Below are 16,726 nucleotides of genomic sequence, written 5' to 3' on the forward strand. Positions count from 1 at the left end.
ATCAACAGATGGAGCTTCTGAAGACATTCAGGAACTTCTGGTTCTATAAGAATTTCTTCCCCCTTTTTGTATGTTCCCCACTCTCAAAGGAGACATCATACAGTATGTACAGCATATCCTAGGAGCTCTGATACCCTCTTCAAAACCTTTGCACAGCTTAACACATTTCCACTTTTAAAATCAAGCACAAAGTATGTTCTCCCTTTCTCTCTCATCAATATTTGCTCAATGTCTAGAAGAGTTTCTGTGCCTACTAAACAGGAACTATCTTCCTGTACGCAGATATTATTAACCGTAAATGGAGCAAAAGCAATACCGGTATGTCCTTACCGTTTTATTTACATTCCACTAACTATCCTAAAGTAGCTCTTGTTATTTCCAGGCAAAAGTTGATTGCCTAGTAACTGAAGCTAACTGACATGCTGTTAAGAGGGCTGCATTCATTTTATGAAGATTAATCATCAAATTATTTTTAAATATTTTCTGATATATCTGAAGACATTCAGGAGGTAAGTGTTTTCTTTTCCAGTACTGCCATGACAGAAGTGCATAAATACTTTTACATGGAATAAAACCCACAGGAGATTGATTTGTTATTCATTTCAAAAGATTACTTTGCCCAAAGAATTAGCCTATCTTATTTGAAAATATGGTTGCTCTTATCTGTGATAATTCACAGCTCTTCCTCTCTATGCTAGACCACTTTTTCTTTAAATGAAGTGGAATCTTGGTTTGTTTAGCTTTAGTCACAAATGCTAATTCATTAGTCACAAAAGTTAAAAAAAAAGAGAAGGGAAAACAAGTTTCTAATCTTCTTCTTGCAAACCCCTTTCCGCCAATCTTTAACACAATCCAGGGTACAAATAATGCAGCCAGATTAAGGTCAAAGAGACAAACAATTGTCCTGTATCTCTGCTTAAATAATGTATGAGTTGCAAGACACAAGATACTGTTTCCCTTCTGTAGAATTTTATCTGTCAGGACAATTTGTTCAACAAAGCAGTAGCAAGAAAATTGTCACAGTTGTATGGATTAGACACAACTCCTGTAACATGCATTTAAATTATGAAAGATATGGTAAGTTAAGCTTACTTAATTATAAGATCATAATTAAGTAGGAAAGATAACACCGAAAGGAAAGATTGTTTTCTGGGGTTTCAGCAAGAACTAATTACGGATACTCAATTCACAAGACTGGATTATCATTCATCACACAATGTGGACACATTACTGATGGCAGGCTACAATTGATATATATATATATATATATATATATATATATATATATATATATATATATATATATATATATATATATATTTATATTTTTATATTTATATATATACTGGGTCTCTTATATAATTTGTAATTTTTATGGATGTTTCCAATCAAATCTTTACATACAAATATGTAGTAATGTTTTACATATTACAGAAAACCTGAAGGTAGAGGCAATAGAAACATTTAAGAAAAAACACATTGTCACAAAATCAAAAGAATGGTTTTTATTAACATTAAATTAAAATAATTATGAGTAGTCCTCAACTTATAACCAATCATTTAGCAACAACCAATCAAAGTTATAATAGACCCCCCCAAAAAAGGTACTTTACAACCCAATTTCCAATCATGACAGCTGCATACTCTTCTTGGATGCTTGGCAACCAGATCACCCTTATGACTATAATTCTGGCCTCAATTATAGTTGTAAATTGAGGACTGCTATATCTATAATACATTTTTCTATCCTGCATGTCCCTAGAATTCTTTAAATAGTCTTGACTTTTCACCTTGACTTCACTGTATCTCAACAAGGGAACTAAAGTGAATAAATGATAAATCACTTCAACTCTGTAGCAAGAATTATGATTGATATATATATATATATATATATATATATATATATGTGTGTGTGTGTGTGTGTGTGTGTGTGTGTATGTATTGTATATCATATATAATATATATACATATATACGATATATACGATATATACATATATATATATATATATATATATATATATATATATATATATATATATATATATATATATATATATATATATATATATATATAAATAACATTTTATTAATATAATATTAAACCACTGTAAGTTAAATTTACAAAATAGAAATGTTACTTCTTGTTAGAGGTGGTTTTAAACCCACCTGTTCTGTTCAAGCCTGGCTGGTTTTTTTCCCCTTAACTTCAATTTTGCATTATGATTTTTTTCCCCACAAAGAAAGTGTTTGCATGAAAATTGACATTAGATTTTGAATCCATTTGTTGCCATATATGCATTTTGATAACCATATAGTAGTCCGTACATTTTGGGCAAGTGAATTCTTCTGTATATATATTATGATCTTTAAAAGTATAGAATTTTACATTCTTTAATCTCACTGCAACACAAACTTAAGAAAACTGCAGTTGTCACAATTTCAATTTTGGGTAGAGGCTTGGTAAATGTTGATAATATAATTTCACATTAAATGTGAAACAAGACCAATTTCTCTCATATCTCTTAGCTGATAAATGTACAAGATGATCATATTTTACATATTACAGAAGACCTGAAGGGAGAGGCAATATTTAAGAATGTTTAAGAAAAACAAAGACATACTTTTTCCCTATCCTCTTATGAAATGCAGGTCTATGATGCATAAACCTAGTCTCTGTGTTTGTTTAATCGGAAGAAGGCCTATAAGAGATTATTAGCCATAATTTAGCCAAAGATGAATTTAGCTGTAGTAGATAATTAGGAGTTATCTGTCTGCTAGTCTACTTCATAAAAGATACTATTTAAAACTAGCTAAGCCAGGGACTTCCTTTTGCATCACGGAAAGATACATGATGGCATTTTTAAGAGTCTAATAAAAGGCTAGTAAAAGTCTTTAGCAGTAAGGCAATATTCAAGTCTAAAAAATAGTAACAACATGTATTTAGATATTCTACTTCATAAATTGAGATATGGTCATGCCATTTATCAATTTTTCCTTTCTTCAAACTTTTCATTACTGATTTTTCATATAGTCACTGGGAGCAAGTAGGCATAAATTTTCTAAATAATAAATAAACAAACAAAACATTACTGGAAGAAATGCAGTAGTGATCAATGCATCTTTATCTTCCAGTTTAACAGATACATTATGTACATCCATCTTGTGTATTCTCCTGAATCTTTGGAGTTATTTTGGATTTTTCTGATAGAACACAATAGCTGGAGGAGTATAGAATGTACCTATGAATGTAATCTACTGTCAGAAATGTGTGAAATTGGAAGGATTTCTGTATGCTTTAGATTATTTTCCAGATGATAGGTCTGGCAACCTGATTGGGAACCTCAACTTGCTACATTACATTAGGCCAAAAGTATGATTGTTCTTGAACATTCTCTTCATTGCTCCAGTGTCCAAAGGTGCCTAAGTTTTCAGAAGATGTACCAACAATTGGGCAGATTGAGACATAGTTAACATATAGATAACCAAAATCTTAAAGTGTGTGTTATTGTGCTGTAATATATTTGATGCTAACATCACCTATCTCCATGTCAGATTCTTCTGAATGTAATTTTATCACCCTCCAAGAATATCAACAGGCTACTGAAATAGGATATCCAAGTACAATATCTCTGATATATGGCATTAATCCAGTCTGCAATCCAACCAAATACATTAATCCAACCCAAATACATATGGGTTGGGCCCAAATGTAATTTTAAAAAAAACTTTTCAATGGGTTCTTAATAATTATCAGCCTATTGCTAATATCCCACTCTTAGAAAAGAAGCCTAACTGTGTGATGTCTGAACAGCTTCAGATGCTCCTGAAAGAAACTGATTGCAATCTGGATTTCAAGCCTGGGTATGGAGCAGCATCTGGAAAGAGCAGAATAAATCCTCCTTGATTATACAGTGGCTTTGTATGCCTTCTGGGTACTCATTGTGCCTTTGTAGATAAATTATAGGACTGGAGTATTTCCAATCATACCTGTGTGCCCATGTGAAATGAATATGATTAGGTGATCACACCTTAGCTACTGAACTATGGTGTGCCAGTATCAGCTTTTCAATATCCATATGAAGCCATAGAAGCCACCTTCAGGAGATTTTTGAGTGAAATTTCATCATTCAATATGGTTAACTTTCTTTCTTTTTTTTTTAAATAAAGTTTTAATTGGGTTTTCACACATACAAAATACAAGTAAAACATCTTTTTTGAAAATAGCATGGTCCCGGGTTGAACTTCGTTATACAGACACAAAACTCAATTTCATGCTCCTTTTTGTATTCTATTCCATATCTTATACTATTTTACATTTTCTATATAGTTTTTCCCCTCTTTTAATTTTCTCAATTTTATTTTGATTATCTCATCTCAATTCAAATCATTATATTTATACTTTTGTCTGTTCTGTTTCAATTTCATATTATCTTTTCTCATTAAACAAATTTTCTCCTGTAGTTACTAATTGGAGTATGACACCTTTATATCTTTTAATTACATCCATTCAACTCTTATTTAAACTTCAATATATAACTTAAGTTTATGACCTTCAATATAATACATAATACATAACTTCCAATCGAATTCTGCTTGATACATTCTTATAATACACACTATATTCTTTAAAAAGAAAAAGAAAGAAAGATTGTAAATATATGTAATTATAAACCCTCATTCCATTCCAGTTCAGTTCTATCATTAATAATCATTAAAATCTTAACATCTTTAACACTTTTCAATTAAATATCATACTTCCTTAAAAACACATATAATCTCCATAATTAATTTTTCCCTTATTTCTCTTCACATGTGTTTTATAAATCATTAAATATACCTTTTGTTACATTTATTTATTGACAAGCATTCCACTGAATTACGATAGCTATTTTATCAGACATTTTAATCATACATTGTTTCATATTTTCTAAAATTATTTCTGCTTCTAATATAACCATACTATCTTATGTACCTTTGCAGAATCCCTTTTTCCATTGTTTTCACCCATTATCTCTAAATAGGCCCTGTTTCTCTATATTTTGCTTCTGTCCTTTATAACTTCTTTTCCTTTCTTTCTTCCCTCTCATCTTCTCCCTCCCCTTTTTACCCCCTTGTCTCTCTACTTCTAATTCTCTCTTCTGCATTTCCCTCTTCTGTTGCTTTCTAATTTTATACTTATTTTTTCACTCTATTCTTTTTTTGGGTTGTTTTTCCCAATCTTAAACTTTCCATTCTCTTTCCCCCCTTTCCTTTCCCCCCCTCATATAAGATTACTTGTTCATTAAAGATGGCTTCTTCTTTGTCGCAATCTTCTTGTTCTGCAGGCATTTCTTGTTGTTTCTCATAATTCCAAATCTCCATTTCTAAAAACTGAAATACGAAGCCAAAAGAACCTCTCCCTTCTTGTGCATGTTGTTTGTACTTTTTAAGTTCCATTTTCATTTCTTCTAAAAGTGGAGCCATTTTAAACAGTTTTAAACAACCAACTGATTGATTTTAGTCATTCAAAACAATAACCAAGAATCCAGAAATCATCAATCCAGATAGTCCCGAGTTGTATCTTCTTATTTCTTTTTCGACTTTCTCTTCCTGGGGTTTTTGTTGCGATATTTCAGTTAGAATATATCTTTTGGAAGTCTTGTTGAGATTTTGCTGTAAGTTGTTTTTTAATTCCAGGCAGTCTCCTCCCTTCCAGATCCTACCCTTTTATTCTTTCTCTCTCCTTTCCTGTTTTCAAAAGCTTTTAATTATCCAGAAATCTTTATTATCCCTTTGACTTTTTATTTTCAGCATTAAATGCCTATTGATGTCAAAGTGGATTTTTTTTTCCAATTTCTTGCATAAGTCTCTTAGCTGTCAGTATAGGAAAAGGAGAAAACCAAATCTTTTCCTTTTTCTCTCTCCTTTGCAGCTTAAAAATCTTCTTAGGGAATAATGTTATTGTTTTTTAACAGTTTCAATTCCAGGGTACCTTATTTGTTGCTTTTGCTGTTTGACCCGGTCAACCAAAACTTTCTCTTCTTATCTTCCTCCTGCACATTCTTTTCTGGTCGAGTTCTTCTTTGTGGTGGCCATTTCTGACCACCGCTGCAACCGCCTTCGGGAAAGGGAGTAATGGCCAGCTGCGGAGGAGAGATGCGGCTCTCCTTAACCCTGCTGGCAGTCTCCCCCCTCTTCACCACCTCTACGGGGTGGCTTAGCCCCGAAACCAGCTGGCTCGGGGCGCTCCAGCGGCAAGCACGGATCGAAGCCTTGCAGAGACGAGGTTTCGGTCTGTCGCTGAAGAAGCTGAAACCGGAAGTCCCCATATGGTTAACTTTCTGATAACTTTCTGACCTGGTGGTTTGTTAGTCCAGGGAAATCACAGTTCTCTATGCTCATAGGGTAACTATCATAGATATCCTTGTTAAATAGGAATCAGTAATTTATGCAGTGCATGACATAGTTAATAGGGAAAACTTAGTTTAGATGTCTAGGTCAACCCTGAAGCTGACCTGACTGAAGCCATCTTGACAGCTTCAGTGTTGCCACACTGGAGCTGAGGGATAGGGAGGGGTGATTTTAGATAGCTGAGATTTTGTAACCAAAACAAAATACTTTCTCTTGGGAACCAAGGACATTCTCACACCTGGTTGGTGGAAGGCAGAGTGATGTCAACAGGCAACCAGACAGCACCATGATTGGACCATGTGACTGATTGTTTTGAGAAAGTGACAAACTTTTACTTTTAATTAGGTGAGACCACAGGAACCTTCAGAGTCAGTTTTCACCAGATCTGTGCCAATATGATATATCTAATAAAGCTATTCTTTGAGGAATCTACCTACCTCGGAGTTTTGTTTTCTATGGAACCCTGACAAGATTGTCATATGTGTCATTTTCTTGATGGAGTAAATACATACTTGAAGGTATTCCCAGTTTTACATTTTTTTAATGGAGGCCCAAATAGCTTCTGAAATAAGAAGTATTTTCAAAAGACAGCAATTCCTGGATGGGAATAACTGGTCACTGCAATTTATGCACTGATAACTTAAAAACTGAACTGTTACAAATCACTCTAAATAAGAATGGCTTGTCTATTAGTTTAAGAAGGTACATTAGTCCAAAATACTTTGGCTTAAATTTGTACTACATTTTGATATATGTTTATCAGTTCAATAAGTCTGGTAAACGGTTCAGAATTTCAGCTACAAAACTAAATATTCAGAATAATTACCTCAAAAAATATTTAGGGGGGGTGGGGGGGGTTGGGGGGGGGGGGGTGTTGGGGGGGGGGGGGGGGGGGGGGGGGGGGGGGGGTGGGGGGGGGTTTTGTGGTTTGGGTGGGTTTTGGGGGGGGGTGTTGGGTGGGGGGGTGGGGGGGGTTTTGGGGGGGGGGGGGGGGTGTGGTTGGGGGGGGTTTTGTTTTTTTTTTTTGGGGGGGTTGTTGTTGGTGGGTGGGGGGGTGGGGGGGTTGGTGTTGTTGGTGTTGGGGGGGGGGGGGGGGTGGGTTTTTTGGGGGTGGGGGGTTTGGTTTTTTTTTTTTTTTTTTTTGGTTTTTTTTGGTGTTGTGGGGGTGGGGGGGGGGGGGGTGGGGGGGGGGGGGGGGGTGGGGGGGGGGGTGGGGGGGGGGGGGGGGGGGGGGGGGGGGGGGTGGGGGGTTGGGGTGGGGGGTGGGGGGTTTTGTTTGTTTGTGGGGTTTTTTTTTTTTTTTTTTTTTTTTTTTTTTTTTTTTGGGGTTGTGCTCAAAAACAAAATTGAGATCAAGTTACAAAACAATTTACTTTGGAACTTTTAATATTATTCTAAATACAATATTTTCTAGAATTATGGCCATTGTGAATCTTAGCTGAATATGTGTTTTAAACTGCTTCACAAATTGTGCAGCCTATTTACACACTTAATGTAGCCATTTGATGATCTCATTTGGCGAAAAATCAACTTCTATTAATGTTCTCTCCCAGGTTTCAGTTTCCCCACCACCTGTATTTATAAGCACTAATGCCTCCCACTGCTGAAGACACAATTGTTTTACATTTATAAAACAACCCAAATATAATCCATTTGTTCAGGAACATTTGAAAAGCCACTAAAGTATTAGAGCAAGAAAAATATCATCAATGTCCATTTCCAAATTTCTTCATAATGAAGAATGGTATTTATTTTTAATTCACTACTTTTTATCTCTGCATTATTTCAAGTTTGGCTTTGTAAGATCTATGTAAGACTACTTCACAAATAGTCTACCATATAGCAATAGCACTTAGACTTATATGCTGTTTTACAGTGCTTTCCAACTCTCTGAGTGGTTTACAGATTCAGCATAGTGCCCCAACAATCTGGGTCCTCATTTACCAACTTTGGAAGAATGGAAGGCTCAGTCAACATTGAGCCTGTCATGATCAAACTGCTAAACTGCAGTTAGTCGGCAGGCAGCAAAATTAGCCTGCAATCCTGCATTTCAAACACCGCATCACCATTGCTCATAAGTATGTAATACTCTTATTTTAAAGCTACTTTTTATACAAGTTTCTATACAAATTGCCATTTCAATTAAAGTTTAAGTCAGAAGATGCAAAACTAATTGGAGTAAAAGATCCCTCCATTCACATCTTAAGATTCTCCTGTAAAAATGGAAAGCTAAAGACAAGAAGCCATTTTTTTTTGTAATTGTGCAATTGATACTCAATTACAAAAGGGCTTTTCTCTCTCTATCTTTGATATACAAACCTCCATTATCTAAAAAAAAGAACACTTTTTATCAGTAGAACAGCAGAAATATATGCTATGACAGAGATTAGAATATGTATGGAATGGTCAGATTTTTGGTTTGTTACAGCTACATACAGGTAGCCCTTGCCTTATGAGCACAAGTGAGATCAGATTTTTTGTGGCTAAGCAAGGTGTTTGCTCAGTGAGATATACCTGATTTCACGATCTGGGGTTTTTTTTTTTGTCACAGTTAAACAAATCATGGCCATTAAGCAAATCTGGCTTCCCCCATGGATTTGGAAGCTGTTGGGAAGGTCACAAATGGTGATCAGATGAATCCAGAGCTCTGCATGCTATTGAATATCCAAATAAAGGAAGAATGAAGGAATGAAGGCTTCACTCAGGTCCGCCATTACGGTGGGAAAAATAGCTCCCTATAAAAGGCAAGCTGTCAGACAGGCTGCTGCTGGGTTGTTGCTGTTACAATAAAGAGGTTGAAGTTGAAGATTAGTCTCTGTCTCTTCAATCAGCCCACAATCAAACACATGCCACTTGCTAAGTGCCTAAATTTTGATTACATCACTGTGAGGATAATGCAATGTCCACTTGGGCCAAGTGTATATACACACACACACACACACTCACACACATTGCTCCAAAGCCTGCACAACCTCTTGTAAGTCAGTACTGTTGTAACTTTGAATGGTTGTTAAAGGAAATGGTTGTAGATCAAGGACTACCCATACTTTAAGGACCAGTTGAGATTTGAACGGAGGAAACGAAATTAAGACAGCGTGCTTACCTATTACACTGTCTTTAAAAGTGCATTTCAGGTCTCTCTTTCATAATATGCCAATTCATCCAAAATGTTATTCAACAGAATGACTTCTCAGAGCACCCTGTTCCACCTCTGAGTTATTTAACAATGGAGCCAAATAGAAAACTTCAGTTGCACAGCACAATTCCTAGAACTAGTAGTCACTGCAATCCACACATCAGTGTTGTAAATGGCCCTATTATATAAAATCCTCCTTCCCTACTGCATGCACTCTTATCTAACATATCAAAAAAATTGCAAGTCCTCACAGTGACATCAGTACAAGTCATGTCAGTGGAACTCAAGCTTCATTAAGCTTAAGATTGTGCCCCTTACCTATCATGACCAAACAATTCCAAGGACTACAAAAATTGTTTTTATTAACCATCAACTTTGATTCATAAGTTAATTTTTTATAGAAGTTGTAAGGGTGGATTCACATGACTAGTTTCTCCGATTGCTTAGTCAGCTGTGAAGAGAAGCGTGTAGAACTCAGTTTTCTTCAAGGCTCTAATGCACAGTTTACTCAGAGAGTCAACATGGTTGTTCAGATGACACCATTTTCATATACTAAATACTGTCTCCAATGGGTTTACCATAAGAGAGGAAAATTTTCACGACAAATTCCAATGTTAAGAATTATTCGTTTCTGCTTATTAAGGAAACCTGCTTTTAAGAAACTAAGCATAAATTGAACAAAACAGAATATTAAAGGAAGAAAGTAAACAGGATCATATTGAATACCTTTTTTTTTGCAGTACTATACAAAAATAAGATTTCAGCACTATCCCTCTTCTGTGAAAGATGGAAGACTATGTTATCTTCAGACTCTTTCAAGTTTTATCTTATGGAAAAAGTGGCAAGAGGAATATAGAAACTAAGGAATTCTTCTATGCACAGATAAACAAAACAGAAACAATCAACAAACTCTACCATAACTAAATAGTAGCAAATCAAAATTCTATTTGGTTATAATTAGCATAATCTACCATAATTAGATATGGCTGTGACCACAGGTATTTCTTATTTCTGACCAAGAAAAGATCATACCTATAACAAGTTTTGGGAAAGGGTTTGTTAATGAAAAATGTCCATATCCTTGCTGATGTAAACTTTGTACAAATAATGTATTTTCTGCATGGAGAATTTTGGATTAAAAAAGAACATTCTCTTGTATGAAGTCCATCTAAGAAAACATTTTGTACCCAGATGAATACAACAGATACACCATAAAGCTTCAAACACTTGTTAGAGAGAGCTGTCTTGTACTACCTTATATTCTACAATCTGGGCCCTCTGTGTTTGATTTTTCTTGGCAGGTTTATTACAATATCAGACACTGCAAGTGAAGGGCTGCATTTAATGCTACATAATCTTTCCGTCTTTCTCAAAAGGGAAATATTTTTATAGTTAAAACAGACAAGAGGACAAAAATCAAGTTAAGCAGCTGAATGCACTTGGCCATGTAAGCGCAGAATAAAAATGAGCATTTCTAAGGAGTTGATGGAACATAGCCCGTGTCAATAGGTTTAAGCTGCCTAGAAAATCATTAACTTTTTTATTTTTATTTTCTTTAAATTGGGATGATTCTACTCACTATATATATGTGCAACTTATCCTAGTGAATGCTGACATTATGCAAATGAACAATTACAGTCAAGGCTTGTTATCATAACTATTGTATCAATTCAAACATGTTGATATCTGCATAAGCTTCTTATTAACTTCAATAGGGGAGGTAGGTACACTAATACAGGGGTATTAGCGTACCTGGGGAACCCCGGGTCTGTGGACTGGTGCAGGGCTACGGCATGCCAGAAACTGGGCTGCCCACACAAGCAAAGCCCCATCCACAGGATGCAGGCAGCATGTGAAACCACGCCCACCGCCCTCTGGTCCATGGAAAAACCTCCCTCCATGGAACTAGTCCCTGGTGTCCAAAAGGTTGGGGCCGCTACACTAATACACTTCAGTTTTGTAAGCTACAACTATTGTGTGCAGTTTCTGTAATTGTAAGAGAGCCAGCTGCAGGTAAGGAAGCTGTCTGGCTGCTTTTCATTCAAAGACTCAACCATTCCCCCCAAAAAAAAAAAAAAAAAAAAAGGTTATCTTCTAGCATCTTTGACTAGAAACTTTTCTATTACGCTGGCCTACATTCATCTCAGCAGAATCATACTGCAAAGAATTATCTTCAAAGGTGATGGAAACTCATCTTTACATCAAAGCTCTTAAGTGGAATGTGATTAAATTTGGGAAATTTAGTTACATCTAATTTCACTTGTGACAGCACTGTATTTGTACTACTTCCAATTCAAAACAAACAGCAACTTTCGTCACTTAAAGATTCAAAACCAATGACTCAAAGTTAAGATTTGTGAAAATAGGCAATTCCAGATCTGTCTCATTTGTACATTTATCTACTAATATTAGAACTTATTTTCCAGAATTGCTGCTTGGGTATAAGTTTATTGTATTTGACAATTTGATATGAACAATATTATATTAGAGAAATCTTCCATTTTCTGACTTCTTCATTTCATTATGTAGTTTTAAAAACTACATAATGTGGAACTATCTTAGTTCTGAAGGTAAAAAAGTTACTTCCTTAGTATCCCAGTTGATATCATCTCATTATGTTCTTGCATTTTAGGAAACAAAACAAAATAAACCATGATGGTAGGACTTCCAGTCTAGACAAACTTTTTCAGCTTCAGAAGTTTATTTCTGTAGGAAAAATATTTATTATAACAGCAGTTCTTTCAAAGATATATTTTACTATCAGCAGAAACTGGGAGCACAGCCTCATTAAATTAACAAGAAACACATTCTGCCAGACCCCCTCTGTCACCATTTAATACTAAAAATCGGTAAATACCATTAAATTAAATTACAGGTATAACTTGGTTTCAGATGATGCTCCCCATGGAATTTCTTAATGCTTAGGAACAATGACATTTTGATTTGTTTTTAATTATGGCAGAATTAAGCCATTAATACTGTTTGAGAAAACAACAGGGGAGGGCAGCATTTTACAAGATTATCTTATAGCATTATCTGTTCTTGCTTCTGAACAAAAAAAATGTAAAAAAGCATTGTTTACCCCTCACAGTTCTTCAAGGGCCTCATATATACAAATAGGCACATTTATTTACAGCTATCCTGATTACTGGTAGAGATACTCATCTTTGAATAGTTTGTTACAAACCATTCAAAAAAAACCTAAATTCAAGATTCACATGTTATTTTGAGATAAGAAGCAAAGACAAAGTTTTTTATGATGATTCATAAATGTACCAGTGGATCCACTGGTTAATGCTCAAACATTAAATGTTAGCAGCATACATTAATATGGAATAGAGAATCAATTTATAGGTAAAGTATGAACAAATATGTTATTATTTCCTATTAAAATGGCAAGCCAATTCCCAGTGTTAGTATTTGTGACTACTTATAGTGAGATTTGTCTTATTATAGTCTTTTACAGACATTTGCAAGAAAAAACATTTAATAAGTTTTAAGTTTAATTGATGGTTTGGATCAAAGCTGGGTTATCTGAAAAAGTTTTCGAAGATATCTGTATTTGATGGAAAGCTGATCTCTCCATTTTGCAGTCCCCAGCCTAAACCACTTCGAAGATTTAATGCGGGTTACTATGTGGTGAAAAAGGGTTGCTGGCAACCAGGATTGGATCCTACATTTTAAAAAGGGAAAGTTTCTATTTCATCTACTTCCAAGCAATACTTGAATTCCATTTAAGTTGTTCAGGAATCCTTTTGACCCCATTAATTTTGCAAATATATACAAACAGCTGAAAGAAAAACAGTGATCAACTACTATTCTTCTTTGGTGTTCCTTAATTTTTGGGGGGGGATACAACTTATGAAGCTATCAGTTTCTACATGGAAATTGTTAACTTCTTCACTAGCCATGGATTAATATATAAAACAGGACAATTAATACTTACATGACCTATTTCAAATGCCCAAAGTGATTTTTCTACAGCTTTTCACTGACTCTTACATGGCCTTCCGTGAGAATGACTATTCTCATTCCTACTGTTGCAAATGAAAACATAAGGTCTAAAAAAAGTTTACAAATGTTCACTTAACAGGCACACATTTGGGCAAAAATTTAACTAGAGATTTCCCTGCTCAAACTACCTTAATCAACTTCAGTTTTATCAGTTCAAGATTGCGGATGCTTCTTTCCATTTCAGTCCCATTTAAGTAAATGAAGGTTACTTCTGAATATACATCCAAAGGATTATGCAATATATAATAAAATATACAATTTTGTAACTGATTGGAAGTAATGAAATTAAATGGATTCATTGGTAAATACACCTGCTTGATGTAAGTCACACCAAAATTAATAGGAAAGACTGGCAAATAAACTATTTGACTGCTTATTTCCAGACTTATGCCTTCTCCAATACTATTCATCTCAGAAGATGTCATGTGCTTATTTCTCCAGATTCTGGAGATTTTGGGAGTCGGCTGCTGAAACTAGTACTGCTTCAGTAGCATGCTCCAGATGTTTAACAGCTGGAACTACTGCTGGAAACATTCCACCAATATAGCATTATTAGTGAGAATCCACTTTTAACATCTAAACACACGACCATTACCAGATACACTGGCAAAACTCTTAAGGTTAATGGATAAGAAAGAGATGTTGATTGTAAATTTAAACAACTTTGTAAATTTAGACAAACTTTTATTATTCCCCCAAAAAGAAACAATTGGACATGATTTACACTGTTCTATCTTCTCCTGTCTACAATAGCATGACGTACCTTTCTAAGTAGTAAGTCATACAAGAACATTTTTTTTAAAAAAATGAAATACATAACCAATTATTCTTATATATGAATATAGTATACAAGATGTTACTTTTAGAATAACTAGAGCAAAACAATCACTTGCTGTATTACATGCAAAAAGTCTTTTATTCGACTTTTAAGACCATACTTGTCTGTGGTTATGAGAATGTAAACTCGAACCTAAAACATGCATCAAAAGGCATTTTCCATTTTATGTATTGATGCTCACTACTCTCATAAACACAATCCATCCTACCCATGTTCATGAGTGCAGAGATTAACTAAGTCTGTATACTCACACTCACTGCTATAAACTTGCTATACTTCACGAAGTGGAATTTATGCAAGTTGGAGAAAAGCATCATGGAGTAAACATTATCAAGCATGGAAGATTTAAGATATAAAATCCAATGTATTACAAACTTTGTGGGTCATTTGGGGCAGACCTTCCTCACAGTTGTCATGTAGGCAAAACAGATTACAAGCACGATAAAAACCACCTCATCATTATTAACTGTGAGAACAGTAGGAAGGCTAAAAAGAATACAGTATTACGGACAACTATGCCTGCCAGGAATTCAAGCAATGCTGAAGGATAAATAGTCTTTGCACCTTTCTCCAGAGCAATTCTAGGTATGTTTCATCTCAGGTAAATTATTCTGGGAGCAGCTGGACTGAGTCTTGAGGAAACTAGTTCAGGGCTTTCCAAGTAGGAAAGAAGAAGACTTAAGTCCTTTCAGGGGGCATGGCCGAAAAGAGAGCGAGAGAGGTCGTTTCTTCAGATCTGATCTCATCTAACCAAGAACCTGCACACGACCACTTCCCAAGCAACAGCTTATCGCGTCAGGCACGCGAGGGCTTGCTCTCACCCTGCCTGTACCGTCCGGCCAAGCGGTGGAGGAGAATTGCGCCACTCCTTTGGGTTCCCAGGATTACTGATCAGGTGTGTGCGTGCGTGTTTCTCTTTCTCTCTCTCTCTCTCTCTCTCTCCCCCCTCTCCCCATTTCGCAAGTCAAAACAAGCGAGCGCTCGACTTAGCGGCTATGAACGCAAACTGTCGTAAGCCGTTACGCGGGGAGCGGCTATCTGGAAGCTCCAAAGCTTAGGGCGGAAGGGGCACAAGAGGAGCGCGTGCTGGACCTTCTCCGGGGCTAACCGGCTCTCCGGGCTTGAGGCGAAAGTCGCCCGCCCGCCCGCCAGCCGCTCGGCTGGAGTTGGGGACGAGGCGGGAGAATCAACGCGCGGCCACTCTTCTTTCGCGCCTAACACACACACACACGCACGCACGCCCCCCTCCACACGTGCCTCCAAACTGGCGAGGGAACGGGGAGGGGGTTTTTCCAACCGAGCCGCCCACCTGCGTCCTGCCAAAGAGACCCTGCACTTCGACGCCGCGCTCAAGCGCGCGCCCTCTCGCTTTCATCCTTGAAATACTGAGGAGGAGGGGGGGGGAGGACGGGGACTTACCTGGCCCACTCTCCTCCCGAGGGGGCCCTCTTCTGCCGGGGGCCCCTTTGCCTTTCCGCGTTTTCCGCTTCTTCTCCGGACCCTCCAACGGTGAGGAGGAGGAGGCGGCAACGCTGTCTGCCCCCTGCTCCTGGGTGGCTGCCCTCCGCGATTCCTTCATGTCCAGCGGTGGTGGCGCCCCTGAATCTCCAATGTTTTCCCCCCACAGACTCACAGAACGGGCAACGCGAGGGAGCGAGCGAGGCAACGGCCGGAGCAGAGCTGAGAGAAAAGTTTCGTCTCCTCTCTCTCTTTCTCTCTCTCTCTCTGCCTGTTCTGTTTTCCTCCCCTCCGCTCTTCGCACAGCTGCCTTCAGCGCCCGCTGCTCTCCCTCGGTCCTCCTGGCTCCATCTGCTGCAGCCTCGGAGAGCGCGAGCAAGAGAGAACTCGGGGCAGGGAATTTCTGCCAGGTTCTTCCCCCCCACTCACACACCCCCGTCCGCCCAGGAAAGGTGTAAGTCCGTCCCCGGCACCCTCACACACGCAGGCACACCGCTTGCCGGGGGACGGGAGGAGCCTAGGCAACCCCCCGGGGCACGAGGGTGTGGGAATGTGGGCGGGTGGGGCGGAGCAGCGGCGAGGGAATCGCTAGTCGAGCCGGAGAGAAGCTAACAGAGGCCGCCTCTGCAAGGAGAGAGAGGACTGGGCGCCTGTCCGTCCGTCCGTCCGTTCTCAGGAGTGGGGGGTTTTCTCCCTCCAAACTTCCCCCTGAGAATAGGTGCTTTTGCAGGATCCAAACTGAATCGGTCACCCGGACCTGAAGTTTGATCTTCCGAGCTTTCGGGTTCGTGCTGGAGCCCATCTTCTGGATCCCAAGGGATCCATTATCCAACAACAGAGCCTTCATCCAACAGGATAATGTTGCAGGATCCCATCTGGGTCCCGGGG

General features: G+C 37.6%; 1 protein-coding gene across 8 annotated transcripts in view; it reads right to left on the reverse strand.

Moving 5' to 3' along the window:
- NRG1 (neuregulin 1) overlaps positions 1-16,329 on the reverse strand; it is a 154,715-nt gene extending 138,386 nt beyond the window's left edge. For 3 of the 8 annotated variants that reach the window (XM_087957469.1, XM_026673019.2, XM_087957468.1), the window contains exon 1: positions 15,800-16,209. In XM_087957469.1, coding sequence (XP_087813595.1) covers positions 15,800-15,959 — 160 coding nt within the window. In that variant the 5' untranslated portion in view covers positions 15,960-16,209. Of the gene's footprint in view, positions 1-15,799 lie in introns of all 8 variants that reach the window. The other 5 variants (XM_026673018.2, XM_026673016.2, XM_087957471.1 and 2 more) reach the window with 4 other exon arrangements.
- Between the last annotated feature and the right edge of the window lie 397 nt (positions 16,330-16,726).

Source organism: Notechis scutatus, chromosome 2, assembly GCF_049901735.1.
Source record: "Notechis scutatus isolate UNSWTSFEM ecotype Mainland chromosome 2, rNotScu1.2, whole genome shotgun sequence".
NCBI lineage: Eukaryota > Metazoa > Chordata > Lepidosauria > Squamata > Elapidae > Notechis > Notechis scutatus.